The sequence below is a fragment of the Macaca thibetana genome, chromosome 3 (assembly GCF_024542745.1).
Source record: "Macaca thibetana thibetana isolate TM-01 chromosome 3, ASM2454274v1, whole genome shotgun sequence".
In the NCBI taxonomy this organism is placed as follows: Eukaryota; Metazoa; Chordata; class Mammalia; order Primates; family Cercopithecidae; genus Macaca; species Macaca thibetana.
Genome location: NC_065580.1, coordinates 120,699,200 through 120,722,074, shown reverse-complemented (window position 1 = coordinate 120,722,074; position 22,875 = coordinate 120,699,200). Strand labels below are relative to the sequence as shown.

At 38.8% G+C, this 22,875-nt stretch overlaps 1 protein-coding gene across 4 annotated transcripts in view; it reads left to right on the top strand.

The window, feature by feature from the left end:
- The window catches only part of DDC (dopa decarboxylase), a 106,687-nt gene that overhangs the window by 38,042 nt on the left and 45,770 nt on the right, over nt 1-22,875 (top strand). For all 4 annotated transcript variants that reach the window (XM_050785602.1, XM_050785604.1, XM_050785603.1 and 1 more), the window contains exon 6: nt 561-704. In XM_050785602.1, coding sequence (XP_050641559.1) covers nt 561-704 — 144 coding nt within the window. The remainder of the gene's footprint in view (nt 1-560; nt 705-22,875) is intronic.

The window sequence follows — 22,875 nt, the reverse complement described above, 5'->3', positions numbered from 1 at the left end:
GGTAGGGTCAAGCAGGAGACAGTAGTGGTGGGGGCAGAAGGGCAAAAGGTGGCCAGCTTTCCTGAGAATTGCGTTTCCTGAGAATCTCTGAGAGAGGATGGATCTGCCACAGTGGTGATGCCTTTTGGCTGGTTTCTTTCCTCCAGTATTTACCGAGCCTGGCCACCAAGCTCCCCAAGGCTCCACAGTCAGGGGCAGCGGACAGATTTAAGCCTAGGATTTCTAAGTTCACCTCTGGGATCTACTTTCCAGGGTCTCGCCGCTTGCTCTTGAATTCAAACAAATGAAAAACTTCATGAATATTGACCAGCACTCTACATTTGTTAGTGCCCAATTCTTCAAACTTAAAAGCAAGATTCCACAGGAACAGAAACAACTCCAGGAAAAAAAGCAGTCTCATGAAGGTGCAGGGGAGAGGGAGGAGTCAAGAGCAGTTCTGCCCCTTGTGCCGTGAGAGGAACCTTGTGTTTGCAATGTTGGCTGCTCTCTGCAGATCCGGGGTCTGGTAATAACTGCATGCACACACCCGTACAAATCCAACTCTGCTGTCTTCCTTCCAGGCACACTCTTCAGTGGAAAGAGCTGGGTTAATTGGTGGAGTGAAATTAAAAGCCATCCCCTCAGATGGCAACTTCGCCATGCGTGCGTCTGCCCTGCAGGAAGCCCTGGAGAGAGACAGAGCGGCTGGCCTGATTCCGTTCTTTGTAAGTTCAGCAGCACTTGTGGCTCCTGGCCAATAAAGTGAAACCCTGTTTCTACTAAAAATACCAAAAAAAATTAGCCGGGCGTGGTGGCGGGCGCCTGTAATCCCAGCTACTCGGGAGGCTGAGGCAGGAGAATGGCGTGGACCGGGGAGGCGGAGGTTACAGTGAGCCGAGATTGCACCACTGCACTCCAGCCTGGGCGACAGAGCGAGACTCTGTCTCAAAAAAAAAAAAAAAAAAAAGAAAAAAGAAAAAAAAAAGAAAAGAAGAATTAATTTTTGAGAAACGCTTTTTACCTCCAATTTTTTTTTTTTGTCAATTCAAGTTACTTCCCGAGTTACTTCCCATGAATAGCTAATGTGTGACTGGGGAAATCATGGCGGGTGTGATTTTATGTAACATTTTATCCTAATCTGGGAGGTCATGGAAGACTCGGGAGCATAAGCAAATCAGTATAATGTGGAAGGACTGACATGGCTCAAAGTTAGCACGCAGAGCAAGGTGACAGCAAAGTGACATTTTGAAGGATGCAAAAAGAGTCTGCCAGGGGATCAAGGTGTACCTGCCCAAATGTCTGTCTCTGCCCTCCTGCTCTGCTTTATCTTTCTCCATTGCGTGCATCTCCACAGGCCATACAGATTTGTTTCTGTATGTGTTTACTGCTTCCTTCTTCCCAACAGAATGTGCGGGGAGGGAAGGTCTATTTGAATCCCTGCTCTATCCCTAGCTCCTGAAACAGTACCTGGCACTGAACAGAAGATCAAGAAATAGTTGTCAAATAAATAAAGATTCGGAAGAAAGATCATTCAGGTAGAAAGAAAGATCTCCCTTAAAATTCCCACAAACAATTTCAGTACAATTTGAATAGATTCTATTTAAATGAGGTGACCTATCGTGTAAATATTAAGACTCATTAGAATACTCTGTCTAGGGAAAAATAAATCTATCAAAACACACTCTTTTAGGTTTCAGGGATGAAAACAATGCAGGAAACATCACTTAAAATGTTGAGAAGATTGTATTTTACAAAAATTTCAAAACTCATAAAATAAAAAGACAAATGCTGGCAAGAACTACTTATAGCATATGTTGTGAAGTAAATCTTAAAAAGAAGACTTACGTATCAATAAGCAAAAAGGCAACATTCCAGTGGAAAAACATGTGAAATATGTGAAGTATCAGCTTCATATATAACCACAAAAAACTAAGAAGAACACAAAACCAATTCTGATCCTCCAATAACCAAAGAAATGCAAATTAGTTGCTGAGAGAGGTATGTTAAAATCTCACACTGAGTGTAGATATGTCTATTTCCACTTTGATATTTGTTAAATTGTGTACATATTTTGAAGCATATTAATTTGGTACATACACATTTAGAATTGTGGTATCTCCCTGGTAAATCATCATTTATCAATAGGAAATGCTTTTTATATCTCTAGTAGCGCATTTTGTCCTGCAGGGTACTTTGTCTGACATTGCTATAATTACATATGTTTTCTATTGGCTAATGTTTGCATGATATAGACATTTTTCATTCTACTTTCAACCTCCCTGTTCATTTATATTTAAGACGTATCCTGTGAAAGCAGCATTGATGGTTGCTATTTTAAAAATTTGTTTTTAAAATGCAGTGTTAGGATGGATATTTATTTTGTTCATTTACACTCAAGGTAGTTATTGATACATTTAAATGTTATCTACTGTCTTACTATTTGTTTTTTATTTGGCCCAACTATTATATGATTGCTTTTCTCTATGTTCTTGCTGCTTCTTGGATTAATTATTTCATATTATTCCATTTTCTTATCTCTGCATTTTCTTATTTCCATTTGACATCTTTTCCTTTAGTCTGTAGAAATTTTTATTGTGAATTTGATACAATGAATTATTTCAGTCTTGTTATTCTGAAAGTGTCTTTATTGTGCCTTCACTCTGGGAAGATATTTTTTCTGGGTATAGAATTCTAGAGTGTTTGGTAGCTAGTTTTATTTTTGGTACTTTGTATAAGTCCATTGAATTCTTTCTTCCTTGATTTCTGTTGAGATGTCAGTTGTACTTTTAATGTTGTGATGATGAAGAACATGTAAAAATACGTCCTCCTGTGTTGCCACTGGGAGTGCTGCTTGTTTTTTGTCTTTGTTTTACTGTGATACAAGGATAATTTTCTTTGTACTTCCTCTTCTTGAATTTCACAGAATTTCCTGAATCTGTAATTTGGTGTCTCTCTTCAGTTTTGGAAAATTCTAACCTATTATCTTCCCAAAGTTTTCCTCTCTTCATTTCCTCTCTCCTCCCATTCTGGGACTCTGATTATGTATATGTTAAATCTTTCTGCTGACTGCCATACATCTCTTATGCCCTTTTACATGTCTCACATTCTTTTTTTTTTTTTTTTTAATCTCCAGGCTTCAGTCAACTTATTTACAACTTACCAATTCTCTCTTTAACTATGCCTAACTGATAAACATGTCATGTTCGTAATTCTAAACATCAAAAAATTTTAACTTATTTTATTTTATTTTTTTGCGACAGAGTCTCATTCTGTCACCCAGGTTGGAGTACAGTGATGCAATCTTGGCTCACTGCAACATCTGCCTCCCAGGTTCAAGTGATTCTCCTACCTCAGCCTCCTGAGTAGCTGGGATACAGTCGTGTACCACCATGCCTGGCTAATTTTTGTATTTCTAGTGGAGACAGGGTCTCATCATGTTGGCCAAGGTGTTCTCGAACTCCTGGTTGCAGGCGATCTGCCTGCCTCAGCCTCCCAAAGTGCTGGGATTACAGGTGTGAGCCACCGTGCCCGGCCAACTTTTTATTTTGAAATAATTGTAGATTCATAGAAAATTACGAAGTTAGCACACAGCAACTCTGCGCACTAACCCTTCACCCAATTTCCCCTAATTGTTCCAACGTATATAACTATAGTACCATAACAAAGACAGGAGACTGACACTGGTTCATTGTGTGTGTATAGGTCTATGTCATTTATCACAAGTGTGGATTCATGCAGCCACCATGCCAATGAGAATACTGAAATCCTCTAGCACCACAAGGGTCTGCCTCTGCTATTCCCTGATAGTCACTCTAAACCTCCTGATCTCCCACCATCATCAACCGTTGGCAATCACTGATACGTTTTCTATCTTCACACTCTTGTCATTTTGAGAATGTTATATAAATGGAATTATACAGTATGTGACATTTCAAGATCAGCTTTTCTCACTCAGCATAATGGCCTTGAGATCTATCCAAATTGTTGCGTGTATCAATAGTTTGTTCCTTTTTGTTGCTGCACCGCAGAGATTTGGTACCATATTATCTGTACTACAGTTTGTTAACCCATTCACCTGTTGAGGGGCATTGTAGTTGTTTCCATATTTTGGCTATTACAAATAATGCATCCAGGAACATTGATTTATAGGTGTTTGGGTGGACATGTGTTTTCATTTCTCTGGGATAAATGCCTAAGAGTGCAATTCAGGGTCCTATGGTAGTTATTACATTTAATTTTTTAAAAAAGAAACTGACAAGGTATTTTCCAGAGTGACTGTATTATTTTACATTTCCATTATCAATGCTTGAGAAAATCAGGCTCTTTACATCCTCACCAGGATTTGGTATTGTCATGGTCCTAATTTGCAGTTCCCCAATAATTAATGAACATCTTTTCATGTGCTTATTCACTATCTGTATGTCCTCCTCAGTGACATGTGTCTTTATGTCTTTTGCCCATTTTCTAATTGGATGATGGATTGATTTTTTTAATTAATAAGCTTAATTTTGTTAGAGTTGTTTTAGGCTTACAGAAAAACAAGCAGGAAGGACATATACCTTCTTATATCCCAACCTTCATTTTCCCCCATTATTAGCATCCTGCAGTAATGTGATACATTTGTTAAAATTGATTCACCAATACCTAACATCCATAATTTACCTTAGGGGTCACTATGTCTATTGAATTTTCTATGTGTTTTAACTAGTGTGTCTACCATTTCAGTGTTATAGAGAATAGCTTCACTGCCATAAAAATCCCCTGTGCTCCACCTATTTATCCCTCTCTCCCTCCACTTGAACCACTGGCAACCACTAATCTTTTTGGCTGTCTCCATCATTTTTTCTTTTTTAGAATGTCATACAGATGGAATCATACAATATGTAGCCTTTTCAGACTGACTGATTTCACTAACATGTATTTAAGTTTCCTCTATGTCTTTTTGTACTAGTTTATTTCTTTTTATTGTTGAATGCTGTTTTCTGATATGAATGTGCCACAATTCATTTATGCATTTACCTATTGAAGGATATCTTGGTTGCTTCCAAGTTTTGACAATTATTAATGAAGTGCTATAAGCATTTGTGTGCTGGTTTTTGTGTGTACATACGTTTTCAACTCATTTGGTTAAATACCAAGGAGCACAATTGCTGGATCATATGGTAAGAGTGTGTTTAGTTTTATAAGAAAAGGCTGAACTGTGTTTCAAAGATGCTGTACCATTTTGCATTCCCACAAACAATGAATATTAGTGTTGGTTTTTCCATATCTTTGTCAGCTGTTAATTTTGTCAGTGTTTTTGATTTTATCCATTCTAATAGCTGTAGAGTGGTATCTTATTGTTATTTTACTTGAAAATTCTCTAATTCTCTAATAACATATGATGTTGAGCATCTTTTCATGTACTTATTTGCTACATGAACATCTTCTTTGGTAAGATGTCTGTTCAGGTCTTTTGCTCACTTTTTAATTGGATTGTTTCATTATTGTGTTTTAAGAATTCTTTGTGTATTTTGGGTACCAATCCTTTATGAAGATATATGTTTTGCAAATGTTTTCTACCAGTCTTTAGCTTGTCACTTCGTCCTTTAAACAGTGTCTTTTGCAGAGCAGAAGTTTTAATTACAATGAAATCCAGATTATCAATTACTTATTTCATGGATCATGTTTTTGGTGTGGTCTCCAAAACTTCATCATCAATCCTAAGGTCATCTAGGTTTTCTCCTATGTTATCGTCTTAGAAATTTATAGTTTTGCACTTTAAAACATTAAAATAGATCTAGGTCTATGATCTATTTTCAGTTAATTTTTGTGAAAGGTATAAGGTCTATGTCTAGATTCATTTTTTGCATTTAGATGTTGATGTGGTTTGACTCTGTGTCCCAACCCAAACCCATGTGGAATTGTAATCCTCAATGTTAGGGGAGGGACCTGGTGGAAGGTGACTGGATCATGGGGATGGATTTCCCCCTTGCTGTTCTCATGATAGTGAGTGAATTCTCATGAGATCTCGCTGTTTAAAACGTGTGTAGCACCTCTCCCTTTGCTCTCTCTTGCTGACCATGTGAAGATGTGCTTGCTTCCCCTTCACCTTCTGCCATGATTGTAAGTTTCCTGAGGCCTCCCCAGCCATGCTTCCTGTATAGCCAGTGGAACTATGAACCAATAGTTCCTTTCTTTGTAAAGGAACAGTAAACTTCCTTTCCTCATAAATTACCCAGTCTCAGGAAGTTCTTTATAACAATGTGAGAACGGACTAATACAGATGTCCAGTTGTTCCAGCACCATTTATTGAATACTACACTTCCTCCATTGAATTGCTTTTGTTCCTTTGTCAAAGATCAATTGACTTCATTTGTGTGGATCTATTTCTGTTCAATCATGTATTTGTCTCTTCCTTTGCCAATACCATATTGTGTTGATTTATAGCTTTCTACTAAGTATTGAATTTGGGAAGTGTCATGTCAGATCTCCAACACTGTTGTTTAATGTTGTGTTGACTATTCTGGGTCCTTTGCATCTTCATATAAGCATTAGAATCCATTTAGCAAAATGTACAAATTAACTTTCTGGGATAACAAATTATATGGGATTTCATTTAATTTACAGATTTTATTGAAATAACTGACATCTTGATGATATTAAGACTTCTTATCCATGTATGCGAAATATGTCTGCATTTATTTAGATATTTTAAAACATTTTCTTCATTAGAATTTTGTAGTTTTCCTCATATAAAGCGCATTCTTTTTTTGACCTTTTTTTGGTGCTAGTGGGAATGGTTTATATTTTATTTTCAAATTTCATTTTTTTAAATTGCTGGATAATAAGAAAGCAATTACCTTTTGTCTAATATTATATTTTATCCTACAGCTTGCCATAATTGCTTACTTAGTTCTGGGAGAGTTTTGTTTTGGTTTATTCTTTGGGATTTCTACATAGATAACCATGTCATCTGCAAAGATGGTTTTCTTTCTTTCCTTCCAATCTGTATATCTCTTATTTCCTTTTCTTGTCTTATTGCATTAGCTGAAACTCTCAGAACAATGTTGATAGGAGTGGTAAGAATGGACATCCTTGCCTCATTCCTGATCTTAGTAGAAAAACATCTAGTTTTTCATCATCAAGTATGATGTTAACAGTAGGTTTTTCTTTCAAGTATGATGTTAACGGTAGATGTCATTCATCAAGTTGAGGATGTTCTGCTCTAATCCTAGTTTGCTAGGAGTTTTTATCTTGAACAAGTGTTGAATTTTGTCAAATACTTTTCTGTATCTATTTACATAATCATGAGATTCTTGTCCTTTAGTTGGTTGAAATTATAGATTATATTAATTTATTTTCATATGTTGAATCAGCCTTCCATCCTGGAATAGATCTGAGTTGGTTGTGATATACAATTTTTTTTTACATTGTTGGATTCCATTTTCTAATATTTTGTTGAGAATTTTTGCATCTATATTTCTGAGAGATATTGGTCTATAGTTTTATTTTTTGCAATGCCTTTGTAATACTGGTCTCATAGACTGAGTTAGAAAGTATTCCTTTTGCTTCTATTTTCGGTAAGTAATCATTACTTCCTTAAATGTTTGGGAGAACTCAGCAATGAATTCAATTGGGCATGGTTTGTTTGTTTTAGAAGGTTTTTAATTATTGGTCTAATTTTAAAATAGATGTGGCACTATTGAGATTATCTATTTCTCTTTGTGTGAGTTTTGGTAAATCATATCCTTCAAAAAATTGGTTCATTTTATTTAGGTTTTTGAATTTGTGGCCATGGAATCAATTATGTTTCTTTATTATCTTTTTAATGTTCATAGGATCAGTAATGATGGCTCCACTTTCCTTTCTGATATTAGCAATGTGTGTCTTTTCTCTTTTTTCTTAGTTAACCTATGTGAATGTTTTAAAATTTATTTATCATTTCAAAGAATCACCTTTTTTCTTTATTTCCTATTTCCAATTTCATTGATTTCTGTTCTAATTCTTATTATTTCTTTTCTTTTCTTCTGCTTACATTGCATTTATTTATTTATTTATTTATTTATTTATTTTCAGAGACAGAGTCTTTCTCTATTGCCTAGGCTGGAATGCAGTGGCACAACCTCCACCTCCCAGGTTCAAGCAATTCTCCTGCCTCAGCCTCTTGAGTAGCTGGGACTACACGCATGCATCACCACACCCAGCCAATTTTTGTATTTTTAGTAGAGATGGGGTTTCACCATGTTGGTCAGGCTGGCCTTGAACTTCTGACCTCAGATGATCCACCTGCCTCAGTCTCCCAAAGTGCTGGCATTACAGGCATGAGCCACTGCACCCGGCCATATTACATTTAAATTGCCTTTTTTCCTAGGTTCTTAAGGTGGAAGCTTAGATTATAGATTTTAGATTTCCCTTCTTTTCTAATGGATGTATTCAGTTCTGTAAATTTCCCTTTAAGTACTGTCTCACTGCATCCCACACATTTTGATGAGCTTTTTTGTCATTTTAATTGAAGTTGAAGTACTTTTAAATTTTTCTACAGACTTCTCCTTTGATCTTAAAATGTGTTGTTTGATTTCCATGAGTTTTGGGGTTTTCCAGCTATCTTTTTATTATTGATTTCTAATTTAATTCCAATACCGTCTGAGAGCATACTTTGTATAATGTCTATTATTTTAAATTTGTTGAGATGTATTTTATGGCTTGGAATGTGGTATATCTTGGTGAATGTTGATTGTGAGCATGAAAAGAATATATATTCTGCTGTCATCGGATGAAATATTTTACAAATATTGATTTGATCCAGTTGATTGATGGTACTTTTCCATTCAATTATATCCTTACCTATTTTCTGACTGCTGGACCTGTCCATTTCTGATAAAGCAATGCCAAAGTCTCCAACTATAAGGGTGGGTTTATCTGTTTCTCCTTAGAGTTCTATCACTAATAATATAGTAACTGTGGAAAGTAGATTCTCGCCCATCTTCAGGATTTACTGGTTTTTGTTTGTTTGTTTGTTTGTTTTGGTTTTGATTGTTGTAGACTACCTCTGGCTGAAAATTGGCCTTAAGTGTAAACTTTTTATCCCCCATAAGTTATTAGGGTACAGGTGGTATTTGGTTACATGAGTAAATTTTGTGGTCAGGCTGGCCTTGAACTCCTGACCTCAGGTGATCCACCTGCCTCAGTCTCCCAAAGTGCTGGGACTGCAGGCATGAGCCACTGCACCCAGCCATATTGCATTTAAATTGCCTTTTTTTCTAGGTTCTTAAGGTGGAAGCTTAGATTATAGATTTTAGATTTCCCTTCTCTCTCAAACAAACAAACAAAAACCAATAAATCCTGAAGATGGGCAAGAATCACCACTTTAGTGGTGATTTGTGAGATTTTGGTGCACCCATCACGTGAGCAGTATACACTGCACCATATTTGTAGTCTTTTATTCCTCACCCTTGCTCCCACTCTTCCCCCTAAGTCCCCAAAGTCCATTGTATCATTCCTACTCCTTTGCATCTTCATAGCTTAGCTCCCACATATCAGTCAGAACATACAATGTTTGGTTTTCCATTCCTGAGCTACTCCACTTAGAATGTCTCCAATCTTATCCAGGTAATTGCAAATGCTGTTAATTCTTTCCTTTTTATGGCTGAGTAGTATTCCATTGTATGTATATATACCACAGTTTCTTTATTTACTCGTTGATTGATGGGCATTTGGTTGGTTCCACGATTTTGCAATTGTGAAATGTGCTGCTATAAATATGCATGTGCAAGTATCTCTTTCCAATAATGACTTATTTTCCTCTGGGTAGATACCCAGTAGTGGGATTCCTAGATCAAATGGTAGTTCTACTTTTAGTTCTTTTAGGAATCTCTGCACAGATTTCCATAGTGGCTATACTAGTTTACATTCCCACCAGCAGTGTAGAAGTGTTCCTGGATCACCACGTCCATGCCAACACCTACAGTTTTTGATTTTTTTATTATGGCTATTCTTGTAGGAGTAAGGCGGTATTGCATTGTGGTTTTGATTGGCATTTCCCAGATCATTAGTGATGTTCAGCATTTTTTTTGTTTGTTGGCCATTTGTATATCTTCTTTTGAGAATTGTCTATTCATGTCCTTAGCCCACTTTTTGATGGGATTGTTTGTTTTCATGTTACTGATTTGTCTGAGCTCCTTGTGGGTTCTACATATTAGTCCTTTGTCAAATGTATAGATTGTGAAGATTTCCTCCCACTCTGTGGGTCGTCTGTTTACCCTACTGACTGTTCCTTTTGCCATGCAAATGCTCTTTAGTTTAATTAGATCCCAGCCATTTATCTTTGTTTTTATTGCATTTGCTTTTGGGTTCTTGGTCATGAAATCCTTGCCTAAGCCAATGTCTAGAAGGGTTTTTCCAATGTTATCTTCTAGAATTTTTATAGTTTCAGATCTTAGGTTTAAGTCCTTAATCCATCCTGAGTTGATTTTTGTGTAAGGTGAGAGATTATGATCCAGTTTCATATTCCTACATGTAGCTAGCCAATTATCCTAGCAGCATTTGTTGAAAAGGGTGTCCTTTCCCCTACTTTATGTTTTTGTTTGCTTTGTTGAAGATCAGTTGGCTGTAAGTATTTGGATTTATTTCTGGGTTCTCTATTCTGTTCCATTGCTCTATGTGCCTATTTTTATACCAGTACCATGCTCTTTTGGTGACTATGGCCTTATAGTATAGTTTGAAATAAGGTAGTGTGATGCCTCCAGGTTTGTTCTTTTTGCTTAGTCTTGCTTTGGCTATGCTGGCTCTTTTTTGGTTCCATATGAATTTTAGAATTTTTTTTTCTAATTCTGTTAGGACTGATGGTGGTATTTTGATGGGGATTACACTGCATTTGTAGATTGCTTTTGGCAGTATGATCATTTTCACAATATTGATTCTACCCATTAATGAGCATGGAATGTGTTTCCATTTGTTTCTGTCATCTATGATTTCTTTCAGCAATGTTTGGTAGTTCTCCTGGTAGCGGTCTTTCAACTCCTTGGTTAGGTATATTCCTAAGGTTTTTTTTTTTTTTTTTTTTTTTTTTTTTTTTTTTTTTTTCAGCTATTATAAAAGGGTTCTTGATTTGATTCTCTGGTCACTGTTGGTGTATAGAAGAGCTACCGATTTGTATACATTAATCTTGCATCCAGAAACTTTGATGAATTCTTTTATCAGTTCTAGGAGCTATCTGGAGGAGTCTTTAGGATTTTCAAGACAAATGATCATATTGGCAGCAAACAGTGACAGTCTGACTTCCTCTTTACTGATTTGGATGCCCTTTATTTCTTTCTCTTGTCTGATTGCTCTGGCTAGGATTTCCAGTACTACGTTGAAGAGAAGAGGTGAGAGTGGGTATCCTTGTCTTGTTCCAGTTCTCAGAGGTAATGCTTTCAACTTTTCGCCATTCAGTATTATATTGACTGTGGGTTTGTCATAGATGGCTTTTATTATATTAAGCTATGTCCCTTGTATGCCAATTTTGCTGGAAGTTTTAATCATAAAGGAATGCTGGATTTTGTCAGATGCTTTTTCTGCATCTGCATCTATTGAGATGATCATGTGATTTTTGTTTTTAATTCTCTTTCTGTGGTGTATCACATTTATTTACTTGCATATGTTAAACCATCCCTGCATCCCTGGTGTGAAACCCACTTGATCATGGTGGATTATCTTTTTGATATGTTGTTGGATTTGGTTAGCTATTATTTTATTAAGGAGTTTAGCATTTATGTTCATCAAGGATATCTGTCTGTAGTTTTTGTTTTTGGTTTATGTTCTTTCCTGGTTTTGGTGTTAGGGTAATGCTGGCTCCATAGAATGAATTAGGGAGGGTTCTTTCTTTATCTTCTGAAATAGTGCCAAAAGGATTTGTACCAATTCTTCTTTGAATGTCTGGTAGAATTCTGCTGAGAATCCATCTTGTCTTGGACTTTTTTGTTGGTAATTTTAAAATTACCATTTCAATCTCACTGCTTGTTATTGGTCTGTTCAGGGTATCTAATTCTTCCTGATTTAAGCTAGGAGGGTTGTATTTTTCCAGGAATTTCTCCATGTCGTCAGGGTTTTAGAGTTTATGTGCATAAATGTGCTCATAGTAGCCTTGAATGATCTTTTGTATTTCAGTTGTATCCATTGTAATATCTCCTGTTTCATGTCTTTTTTTTTTTTTTTTTTTTTTTTTTTTTTTTTTTTTTGAGACGGAGTCTCCCTCTGTTCCCCTGGCAGGAGTGCAGTGGCACGATCTCGGCTCACTGCAAGCTCCGCCTCCCGGAATCACGCTATTCTCCTGCCTCAGCCTCCTGAGTAGCTGGGACTACAGGCGCCCGCCACTGCTCCTGGCTAATTTTTTGTATTTTTAGTAGAGACGGGGTTTCACCGTGGTCTAGATCTCCTGACCTTGTGATCTGCCCGCCTCGGCCTCCCAAAGTGCTGGGATTACAGGCCTGTTTCATTTCTTAATGAGGTTATTTTGATTCTCTCTCTTCCTTTCTTGGTTAATATTGCTAATGATCTATCAATTTTATTTAACTTTTCAAAAATTCAGCTTTTTGTTTCATTTATCTTTTGTAATTTTTTTTTTTGTTTCAATTTCATTTTGTTCTGCTCTGATCTTGGTTATTTCCTTTCTTCTGCTGAGTTTTGGTTTGATTTTTTTTTTCTTGTTTCTCTAGTTCCTTGAGGTGTGTCCTTAGAATGTCAGTTTGTGCTCTTTCAGTCTTTTTGATGTAGGCATTTAGGGCTATGAATTTTCCTCTTAGCATCCCCTTTGCTATATCCCAGAGGTTTTGGTAGGTTGTGTCGTTACTGTTGTTCTGTTTGAAGAATTTTTTAATTTCCATCTTGATTTCGTTTTTGACTCAGTGCTCATTCAGGAGCAGTTTATTTAATTTCCATGTATTTGCATGGGTTTGAAAGTTCCTCTTGGAGATTATTTCCAGTTTTATTCCACTGTGGTCTGAGAGAGTGCCTGATATAATTTCAGTTTTCTTAAATTTACTGATGTTTGTTTTATGGTCTATCATATGGTCTATCTTGGAGAAAGTTCCACACGCTGTTGAACAGAATGTATATTCTGCAGTTGTTGGATGAAATATTCTGTATATACCTGTTAAGTTCATTTGTTCCAGGATATAGTTTAAATCCATTGTTTCTTTGTTGACTTTCTGTCTTGATGACCTGTCTAGTGCTGTCAGTGGAATATTGAAGTTTCCCACTATTATTGTGTTGCTGTCTATCTCATTTCTTAGGTCTAGTAGTAATTGTTTGATAAATTTGGGAACTCCAGTGTTAGGTGCATATATATTTAGGATTATAATATTTTCCTGTTGGACAATGCCTTTTACCATTATATAATGTCCCTCTTTGTCTCTTTTAACTGCTGTTGCTTTAAAGTTTGTTTTGTCTGATATAAGAATAGCTACCCCTGCTCACTTTTAGCGTCCATTTGCATGAAATGCCTTTTTCCACCCCTTAAGTTTATGCGAGTCCTTATGTGTTAGGTGAATCTCCTGAAGGCAGCAGATAGTTGGTTGGTGAGTTATTATTCATTCTGTATCTTGTAGGTGGAGCATTTAGGCCATTTACATTCAATTTTGGTATTGAAATATGAAGTACCCTTGCATTCATCATGCTCTTTGTTGCCTGTGTCCTTTTTTTGTTTGTTTGATTTTGTTTTTGCTTTTTAACTTGTATTTTTGCTTTATAGGTCCTGTGTGATTTATGTTTTAAAGAGGTTCTATTTTGATGTGTTTCCAGGATTTGTTTTAAGATTTAGAGCTTCTTTTAGCAGTTCTTGTAGTGGTGGCTTGTTAATGGTGAATTATCTCAGCATTTGTTTGTCTGAAAAGGACTGTATCTTTCCTTCATATATGATGCTTAGTTTAATTGCATACAAAATTCTTGGCTGAAAATTGTTTTGTTTGAGGAAGCTAAAGATAGGGTCCCAATCCCTTCTGGTTTGTAGGGTTTCTGCTGAGAAATCTGCTGTTAATCTGATAGGTTTTCTTTGTAGGTAACCTGGTGCTTCTGTCTCACAGCTCTAAAGATTCTTTCTTTCATCGTAACTTTGGATAATCTGATGTGCCTAGGTGAAGATCGTTTTGCCATGAATTTCCTAGGTGTTGTTTGTGCTTCTTGTGTTTGGATGTCTAGGTCCCTAGCAAGGCCAGGGAAGTTTTCCTCAATGATTCCCCCAAATATGTTTTCCAGGCTTTCAGAATTCTCTTCTTCAGGAACACCGATTATTCTTAGGTTTAACATAATCCCAGACTTCTTGGAGGTTTTGTTCATGTTTTCTTATTCTTTTTTCTTTATCTTTGTTGGATTGGGTTAATTCAAAGATCTTGTCTTCGAGCTCTGAATTTCTTTCTTCTATTTGTTCAATTCTATTGCTGAGACTTTCCAGAGCATTCTACATTTCTAAAAGTGTGTCCAAAGTTTCAAGCTCTGAATTTCTTTCTTTTACTTGTTCAATTCTATTGCTGAGACTTTCCACAGCATTCCACATTTCTAAAAGTGTGTCCAAAGTTTCCTGAAGTTTTGATTGTTTTTTCTTTTGCATCTTTTTCTTTAAATATTTCTCCCCTTACTTCTTGTATCGTTGTTTGGATTTTCTTGCATTGGGCTTTGCCTTTCTCTGGTGCTTCCCTGATTAGCTTAATAACTAACCTCCTGAATTATTTTGCAGGTAAATCAAGGATTTTTTCTTGGTTTGGATCCATTGCTGGTGAACTAGTGTGATTTTTGGGCGGTGTCGAAGAGCCTTGTGTTGTCATATTACCAGGGTTGGTTTCCTGGTTCCTTCTCATTCGGGTAGGCTCTGTCAGAGGGAATATCTAGGGCTGAAGATTGTTGTTCAGATTCTTTTGTCCCACAGGGTGTTCCCTTGATGCAATACTCTCCCCCTTTTCCTATGGATGTGGCTTACTGTGAGCTGAACTGCAGTGATTGTTGTCTCTCTTCTGGGTCTAGCCACCCAGGCAGTCTACCCAGCTCTGGGCTGGTACTAGAGGTTGTCTGCACAGAGTCCTTTGGTGTGAACTATTTATGGGTCTCTCAGCCATGGATACCAGTACCTGTTCTGGTGGAGGTGAGCTGGGGAGGGAGTACAATGGGCTCTGTAAGGGTTCTTAGCTTTGGTGGTTTAATACTCTGATTTTGTGCTGGTTGGCCTTTTGCCAGGAGGTAGTGCTTTCCAGAGAGCATCAGCTATAGTAGTATGGAGAGGGACCAGTGGTGGGCAGGGCCCTAGAACTCCCAAGATTATATGCCCTTTGTCTTTCACTACCGGGGTGGGTAGGGACTGATCACCAGGTGGGGGCGGGGTTAGGTGTGTCTGGGCTCAGCCTTTCCTTGGGTGGGTCTTGCTGTGGCTGCTATGGGGAAGGGGGTGAGATTCCCAGATCACTGGAGTTGTGTAGCTAGGAGGATTATGGCTGCCTCTGCTGAGTCATGCAGGTTGTCAGAGAAGTGGGGGAAAACCAGCAGTCACAGACCTCACCCAGCTCCCACACAAACCGAAGGGCCTGCCTCCCTCCCACCATGTCCCCACCAATAGCACCAAGTCTGTTTCTGGGCGGTGGCCGAGAGGGGCTTGAAAACTTGCCCTAGGCTACCTACTTCCCAGCTATGAAAGAAAAGGACTTGGTTTTTCCCTTCCCTCTGGAGTCTGCACACTGGATTTACACCAACCCCCGAGTTCTGGCCAGGAGGCTTCTTATCCGTTCAAACTGTTACAATGTTCACCTGGAGATTTCCTTCTCCCTGTGAAGTTTTACCCCCTGCTCCTCTGACTGCTCTCCCAGTGGATCCCTGTGGTGCCAGCAGGAATGACCTGCTTGGGAACCCAGTGAGTTCCCAGGGCTTTCTGCTGCTTCCTCTACCCCTGTATTTCGCTTGTCTCTCTAAATTGACTCAGATCCAGGTAAAGTCAGAAACTTCTCCTGCAGACTTTCACTTTCTGCAGTGGGGGTGTGTGTTCCCACTTCTGCAGGTGGGGCACTCACAGTATTTAGGGTGTCTCTTGAGACCTGCAGGAGCAGTTCACTTCCCTCACAGGGTCTGTGGGTCCTCTCAGGATTGCTGGCTTGTTCTTGCAGTCGACCTGGAGCTAAAATTCACAAATGTGGGCCTCCACACGCTGCTCTGTCCAGTGCTGCAATCTAGTCCTGCCTCCCATATGCCATGATGATTGGCCTTAGGTGTAAATGTAAGGCCCTTTCAGTTATTTTCTGAGCCTGTGTCTTTTCTGGTTATATGTGATGACTTTCTAATTTCCCCTACATAGGTGTTAGTCTTTGAATATCCAAGTCTTCACACTGTCTGTATCCTTAAAAAGGGAAAAGAGGAAAATAAGGAGGAGAGAAGGCACTGACCCTTTTTATCCCCCAGAAGTCACTTCAGTTGGATAAGGTGGGTCTTGCAGCAATGGGCAGGGTGTACAACAATGGCCACCACCTCTTTGCACCTGTGACTGGGATCAGCAATCAACAATCAAAGTGCAGATTCCCAACATTTGGAGGACAGTTTCCTTTTTCTCACCTTGGCTCTTGCAAGCTCTGTGCAAGCTGCTTCAGGGACACATGTTCAGTTATGTGCCATGGGCCTGGAGGTGGTGGATGGGTAGGTACTACCATGCTAGAGCTAAAATTGACCGAAATTAACTGCATTTTACTGTCCAACACTTATATTGAAGTTGCAAGCCTTCAACAGACCCCGGAGTTTCAAAATAATAAAATAATTGCATCAAACAGATTCTGCCAATAGGTAAAATTTTGTTTAGCTGGGAGACAGATTTCCTGGTGCTTCCTACTCCTTAATCCCCTCTTTACCCTGTATCTGTAATGCTCTTTTTTATCCCTGACAATTTTCTTTAATAATTTTCTTGATCCACTTTGTCTAAATTAATATAGCTATTCCAGCTTTATTTTCATTAGAGTTAGCATGGTATATTGTTCTACATCGCTATACCTTTACTCTGTATCTTGACATTTAAAGTGCATTTTTTATACACAAAATATAGTTGGGTCTTGCTTTCTTATCCATCCTGACAGTCTGTGTGCTTTATTTTATTTTTAATTATTTTAATTTTAATTTTGTATTTCAGTAGGTTTTCATGGAATAGGTGGTATTTGGTTATGTGGATAAGTTCTGTAGTGGTGATTTATGAGATTTTGGTGCATCCATTACCCTTTTTAATTAGTGCAATTAGATCATTTACATTTAAAATAATTATTGATGTAGTTGGATAAATATCTACAATATTTATTACCTTTTTCTATTTGCTGCTCTTATTCTTTGTTTCATTTTTGGTCTTCTATTCTTTGCCTTCTCTTGTTTTAACTGAGCATTTTATAGAATTCCATCTTTTCTTCTCTCTTAGTATATGAATCAATTTTTTCCTTTTTTTTCTTTTTGAGATGGAGTCTTGCTCTGTTACCCAGGCTGGAGTGCAGTGGCATGATCTCAGCTCACTGCAACCTCTGCCTCCCAGGTTTAAGCAATTCTCCTGTCTCAGCCTCCCAAGTAGCTGGGACCACAGGCATGTGCCACCATGCCTGGTTAATTTTTGTATTTTTAGTAGAGACGGGGTTTCACTGTGTTAGCCAAGATGGTCTCAGTCTCCTGACCTTGTGATCTGCCTGCCTCGGCCTCCCAAAGTGTTGGGATTACAGGCATGAGCCACCACGCCAGGCCCAATTTTTCTTCTTTTTTAAGCTTTTCTCAGTGGCTGCCTTTGAGTTGGTAGTACACATTTACTACATTCATCTAGTAAAGGGGACATCGTCCATGTCCTCTTTCAAACAATTCTACACCACTTCATGGCTAGTAAAAATACCTTATAACAGAATATTCCCTTTCCTCCCTCCTGTCATTCTGTCAGTAACGTTGCTTATACACATTTCACTTATCCATAAGCTACAATCACTGATTACATTTCACTCTTATTTTGAAAAAAACTGTTGTCTTTTAGAGATCAATTAAGAAGAAGAAAAATAAAAGATTTTATTTGATCTTCATGAGTTCCTTCTATAATGTTCTTCCTTTATCTAAATCCAGGTTTCTGACCTCTATCATTTTCCTTCCTTCTGAATAATTTTTCTTAACATTTGTTGCAAGTCAGATCTACTGCTGACAAGCTTCCTTAATTTTTGTTTGTCTGAAAAGCTTTTGTTTCTCCTTCATTTTTTAAAGGGTATAGGATTTTAAGTTGGTAGTCCTTTACTTTCAACCCTTCATATATTTTGCTCCATTCTCTCCTTGCTTGCATAATTTTTAAAAAGAACCTGATGCAATTCTTACCGTTGCTTCTTTGTAGATAAGGTTCTACTTTCTCTCTGGTTCTTAAAATCCGTGCTGGCTTCTCAGCCTCTACACAGGGCTCTCTGCCTCACATGGAAGGCTCTCAGCACTTGGAAGCTTAAGGATCAGTACTGGCCCTTGGGAAAGCAGTGAGCAGAATATCGGACTCACCGTGGAGTTTCCCTTTTCTCTTGGATCTTGGCTCTTTAACTGTTGGGTGTCTCTAAAGCTCTTCCATGCCTTCACATGGATGTGTTTTGAATTTTTCAGGTGTTTGTCTAGAACTATTAGTTTGCTACGAGCTAGTCATCATACTTGAAATGCAAATTACAACACTGGGTGTATCACTAAAAAGAAGTTCCCTTTTTCTTTAACTATCGTATCATTTTTTTGTTTTTATTTTAAGTAGTAATCACCTTGCAAAATTTTCTAATCAGCCGGGCATGGTGGCTCATGCCTGTAATCCCAGGAGTTTGGGAGGCCCAAGCAAGCAGGTCACAGGTCAGGAGTTCGAGACCAGCCTGACTAATGTGGTAAAATCCTGTCTGTACTAAATATACAAAAATTACCCAAGTGTGATATCAGGCACCTGTAATCCTAGCTACTCAGGAGGCTGAGGCAGGAGGATCGCTTGAACCTGGGAGGCAGAAGTTGTGGTGAGCCAAGATTGCACCATTGCACTCCAGCCTGAGTGACAGAGTGAGACTCTGTCTCAAAAAAATAAAATAATAATTATAGGAGCGTATAAAAAGTCAAATAAAAGTTAAAGGAAAGGCATGTTTAACATTTTAATTTTCCTTTAGCCTTTTTTCCTCTGCACACATTTATATATATTTATTTATATATTCATTGTATGTACTGATTTGTAATTTTCTTTTTTTTTTGTTTTTTGAGACAGAGTCTCACTCTGTTGCCCAGGCTGGAGTGCAGTGGCATAATCTTGGCTCACTGCAACCCCTGCCTCCCAGACTCAAGCGATTCTCCTGCCTCAGCCTCCCGAGTAGCTGGGATTACCGGCATGTGCCACCAAACCTGGCTAGTTTTTGTCTTTTTAGTGAAGACAAGGTTTCATCATGTTGACCAGGCTGGTCTCAAAATCCTGACTTCAAGTGATCCATCCGCCTTGGCCTCCCAAAGTGTTGAGGTTACAGGCATGAGCCACCATGCCTGGTCAGATTTTCTTTCTTTACATCAAACATTACAAGCATTTTTTTCAGGTCATTATGTATTATATAAAGGTGTAATTTTGTTAAAAAGTTGCGTAGTACTCTACTATATCTCTATTTTCCTCAGCTATCTCTCTCATGTATACATATACATACACACATACATATAATATAAATAAATGTAATTTATTTAATAGGAATTCACATATATACATATATGTGTGTATATGTATTTAATGTATTCATAAAATTCATATTTTATGAATTCCTATTAAATAAATCATATATTATTTATTATATATGTATGTGTATATCTATGTGTATATATCCTAGCAATAAGCTAGTGTTCAACAGTTGAGTTTTTTATCTTACTTACATTCTTTCTCTGTGTTTTGTTTTTTTTTTTTTTTTTGAGATGGAGTCTCACTCTGTCATCCAGGCTGGAGTGCTGTGGTGTGATCTCAGCTCACTGCAACCTCTGCTACTTAGGTTCAAGTGATTCTCCTGCCTCAGCCTTCCAAGTAGCTGGATTACACACATACACCACCACACCCGGCTAATTTTTGTATTTTTAGTAGAGATGAGGTTTCACCATGTTGGTTAGGCTGGTCTTGAACTCAAGTAATCTGCCGGCCTTGGCCTCCCAAAGTGCTGGGATTATAGGCGTGAGCCACAGCATCTGGCCTACTTACATTCTTTCTTGTAGTAATTGGTGCACTTAAAAATTTTATTCATTTGCTTATTTACTTATCTATAATAACTTATGTAAACAAAATAAATAAGTAAGATACATAAGTGGCCGGGTGTGGTGGCTCACGCCTGTAATCCCAGCACTTTGGGAGGCTGAGGCGGACAGATCACGAGGTCAGGAGATCGAGACCATCCTGGCTAACACGGTGAAACCCCGTCTCTACTAAAAATAGAAAAACAAAATTAGCCGGGCATGGTGGTAGTTGCCTGTAGTCCCAGCTACTTGGGAGGCTGAGGTGAGAGAATGGCCTGAACCCGGGAGGCAAAGCTTGCAGTGAGCTGAGATGGGGCCAATTCACTCCAGCCTGGGCAACAGAGGGAGACTCCATCTCAAAAAAACAAAACAAAACAAAAAAAAGATAAGTAAGTATCTTATATAAGTAAGATAAGTAAATAAGTAAATTTACTTACCAGAATTTCTTGGGGACAATTTGTAGCACTGAAATTACTTAATGAAAGATATTTTTTTTTTAATCTCAAGACTTTTGATACACACTATCACATTCTCCTTCAAAAACATTGTACCAATTTATGCCAAAAGTTTCTTTATAAAAAGTTATTAAACATAAAAATATGTTGAAATAGTGACTTCTACTGAAAGAAATGTAATGGTGAAATTGCAGGAGGTGCCAAGTAATACAGGCACTAAGAGATAACTCATTCATTCATTCATTCATTTGCTAAGAGGAAGTAATTTACGATTTTCTTAGGAATTTATTTACTAGAGTGTCCGTGGGTGAAATTCAGATTCCACTGGGCAAACGAGGAAATGAAAAATGTGGGAAGGGATTCCTTTCTAAAGAAGTTTGCCTGTGAAGGAAAGAGGAGTAAATAGTGCAGTTGCCGGAGCAAGTTGGGCCGAGGGAGACATGCTGAGAGAGAGATTGATCTGTGCACGTGAAGGAGCTGGTAGAGGAGGCAGAAGCACAGAAGAGAAGACTACACATTTCATTGAGAGAAACAAAATCAAATTTTATTTTCCTTGAGGAAGATGGAAGGACCAAATTAATATGCCTCTTTTGGAATTTTGCCCTAAAGACCAAAATTCAGAACATTCTGCTGACAGAAGCCACAGATGTGGGCCAATTGTAGGTATCAGATCAGAGAAGAGAATCACTTTTTTCCTGTCGACTGCCCCATGCACCGGCACCGTACCAGCCCTGGAGGTGTGTGGTGAGCCATAGTCCCTTTCCTCATGGCATGGTTCGTGGTGGGGAAGACAGGTGGGTTCCCATCTCCACTCCATTTGATGAGAATGATGCATATATACATGGTAGAGGGCGTAAATAAACTTCCTAGAGGGGATTTGGAAAGCCTGTTGCTGAGAGAGAACACAGGAGCTGTGTCAGGGGATATCGAGGCAGGTGCTCCTGGACATGGTGCCTTTCTTGTTGGAGGGAAGAAGGCTGCAGTGTACAGAGATGTAGACGGGTACCGGACATTCCAGGAAATGCAACTTGTTTGTTGTCTTTAACTGGCAGCCAAAGGATTGTAAAGCCCGAGAGAGTTCAGGCCCACATAGGAGAGGGGTCGGAGCCTGAGCCTTGTCTCACTGCCCAGCTGTGCCCTTGTGGTTATAACTGGGCATGTGCATAATGACTATATGCGTCCTTCTGAGATGTAGCCACATGGTCTTCATTATATTCTCAAAGGGGCTGTAGATCCCTTAAAATTCAAGACTCGCTGCTGAGGGCAAGGGGCACATTTGGCAGGGTTTGAACCAGAAAAGCTGAATCATTGCCCTTCCATGAACAAGCTTGGGGCTTGTAATAGTTTCCCCTTGTTTCTCAGGACAGCTTGCTTCCCTAATGAGCCAGCTTGATAAGGTCGGGCCACAGAGGGCGATGCCTGCGAGGCACTTACGTGAGCAGAGCGGGCTGGTCAAAGGGGCAAGGATGCAGAACAGGAGGTCATACCAGGCTCTGCCACTGCAGGAAGACCACGAGCTCTTTGAGATGGAGGCCTGCACTGGCCCCTACCCCTCCTTCCCCCTGCACAAATGTGATTATGCCTCTGCAGAGCGACTGGAATCAGGTTAGCGTCATTGAGCAATGCTGAGCCGGGGTAATCAGAGCCTGGAGCGGAGCAGGTGCTGGCTTTAAAGTGGCTTCTGAGAATTAGGACAGGCTGACTTGTAGCTCAGCCCCACGTAGACAAGCCACTTAGAACACTGTCCTTGCAGCCCCCAGGCCTCCTCCTTACCATAGCAAAGTGCTTGGGTTTGTTGGAGGGGCCTCTGGCATGGCCCAGGGTGCTGAGCTCGTTAACTGATGTTCAGGTGTCCCAGGGGTCCTGTTTGCCCAGCATGTGGCAGGACAACAAGAGCTAACCAAGCCTGGGGTCACATTTGGTCTGCTCCTGCCTATCTGGTTGTCCTGGGACAATTACCTACCTCTTGGAGCCTCACATAAGTCAACTGTAAAATGGGAATCATGAACATATCTAACTCATAAGGTGGTGGCAATTAAATATCATACAGGAAATGCTCTCAGCATCAGGCTTGCTGCAGAATTAGCCACAAAGAACATCGCCCCTAGTCTCAACCTAGGCCACTGCCAGGACAAGGCAGAGTTTTATTGTTTCTACAAAGATGTTTCATACTCAGACCCAAAAAATATCAGTAATTACAGAATAATCTAAGAATAAAGGTTTATTTTCACCAAAATCTTAAGAG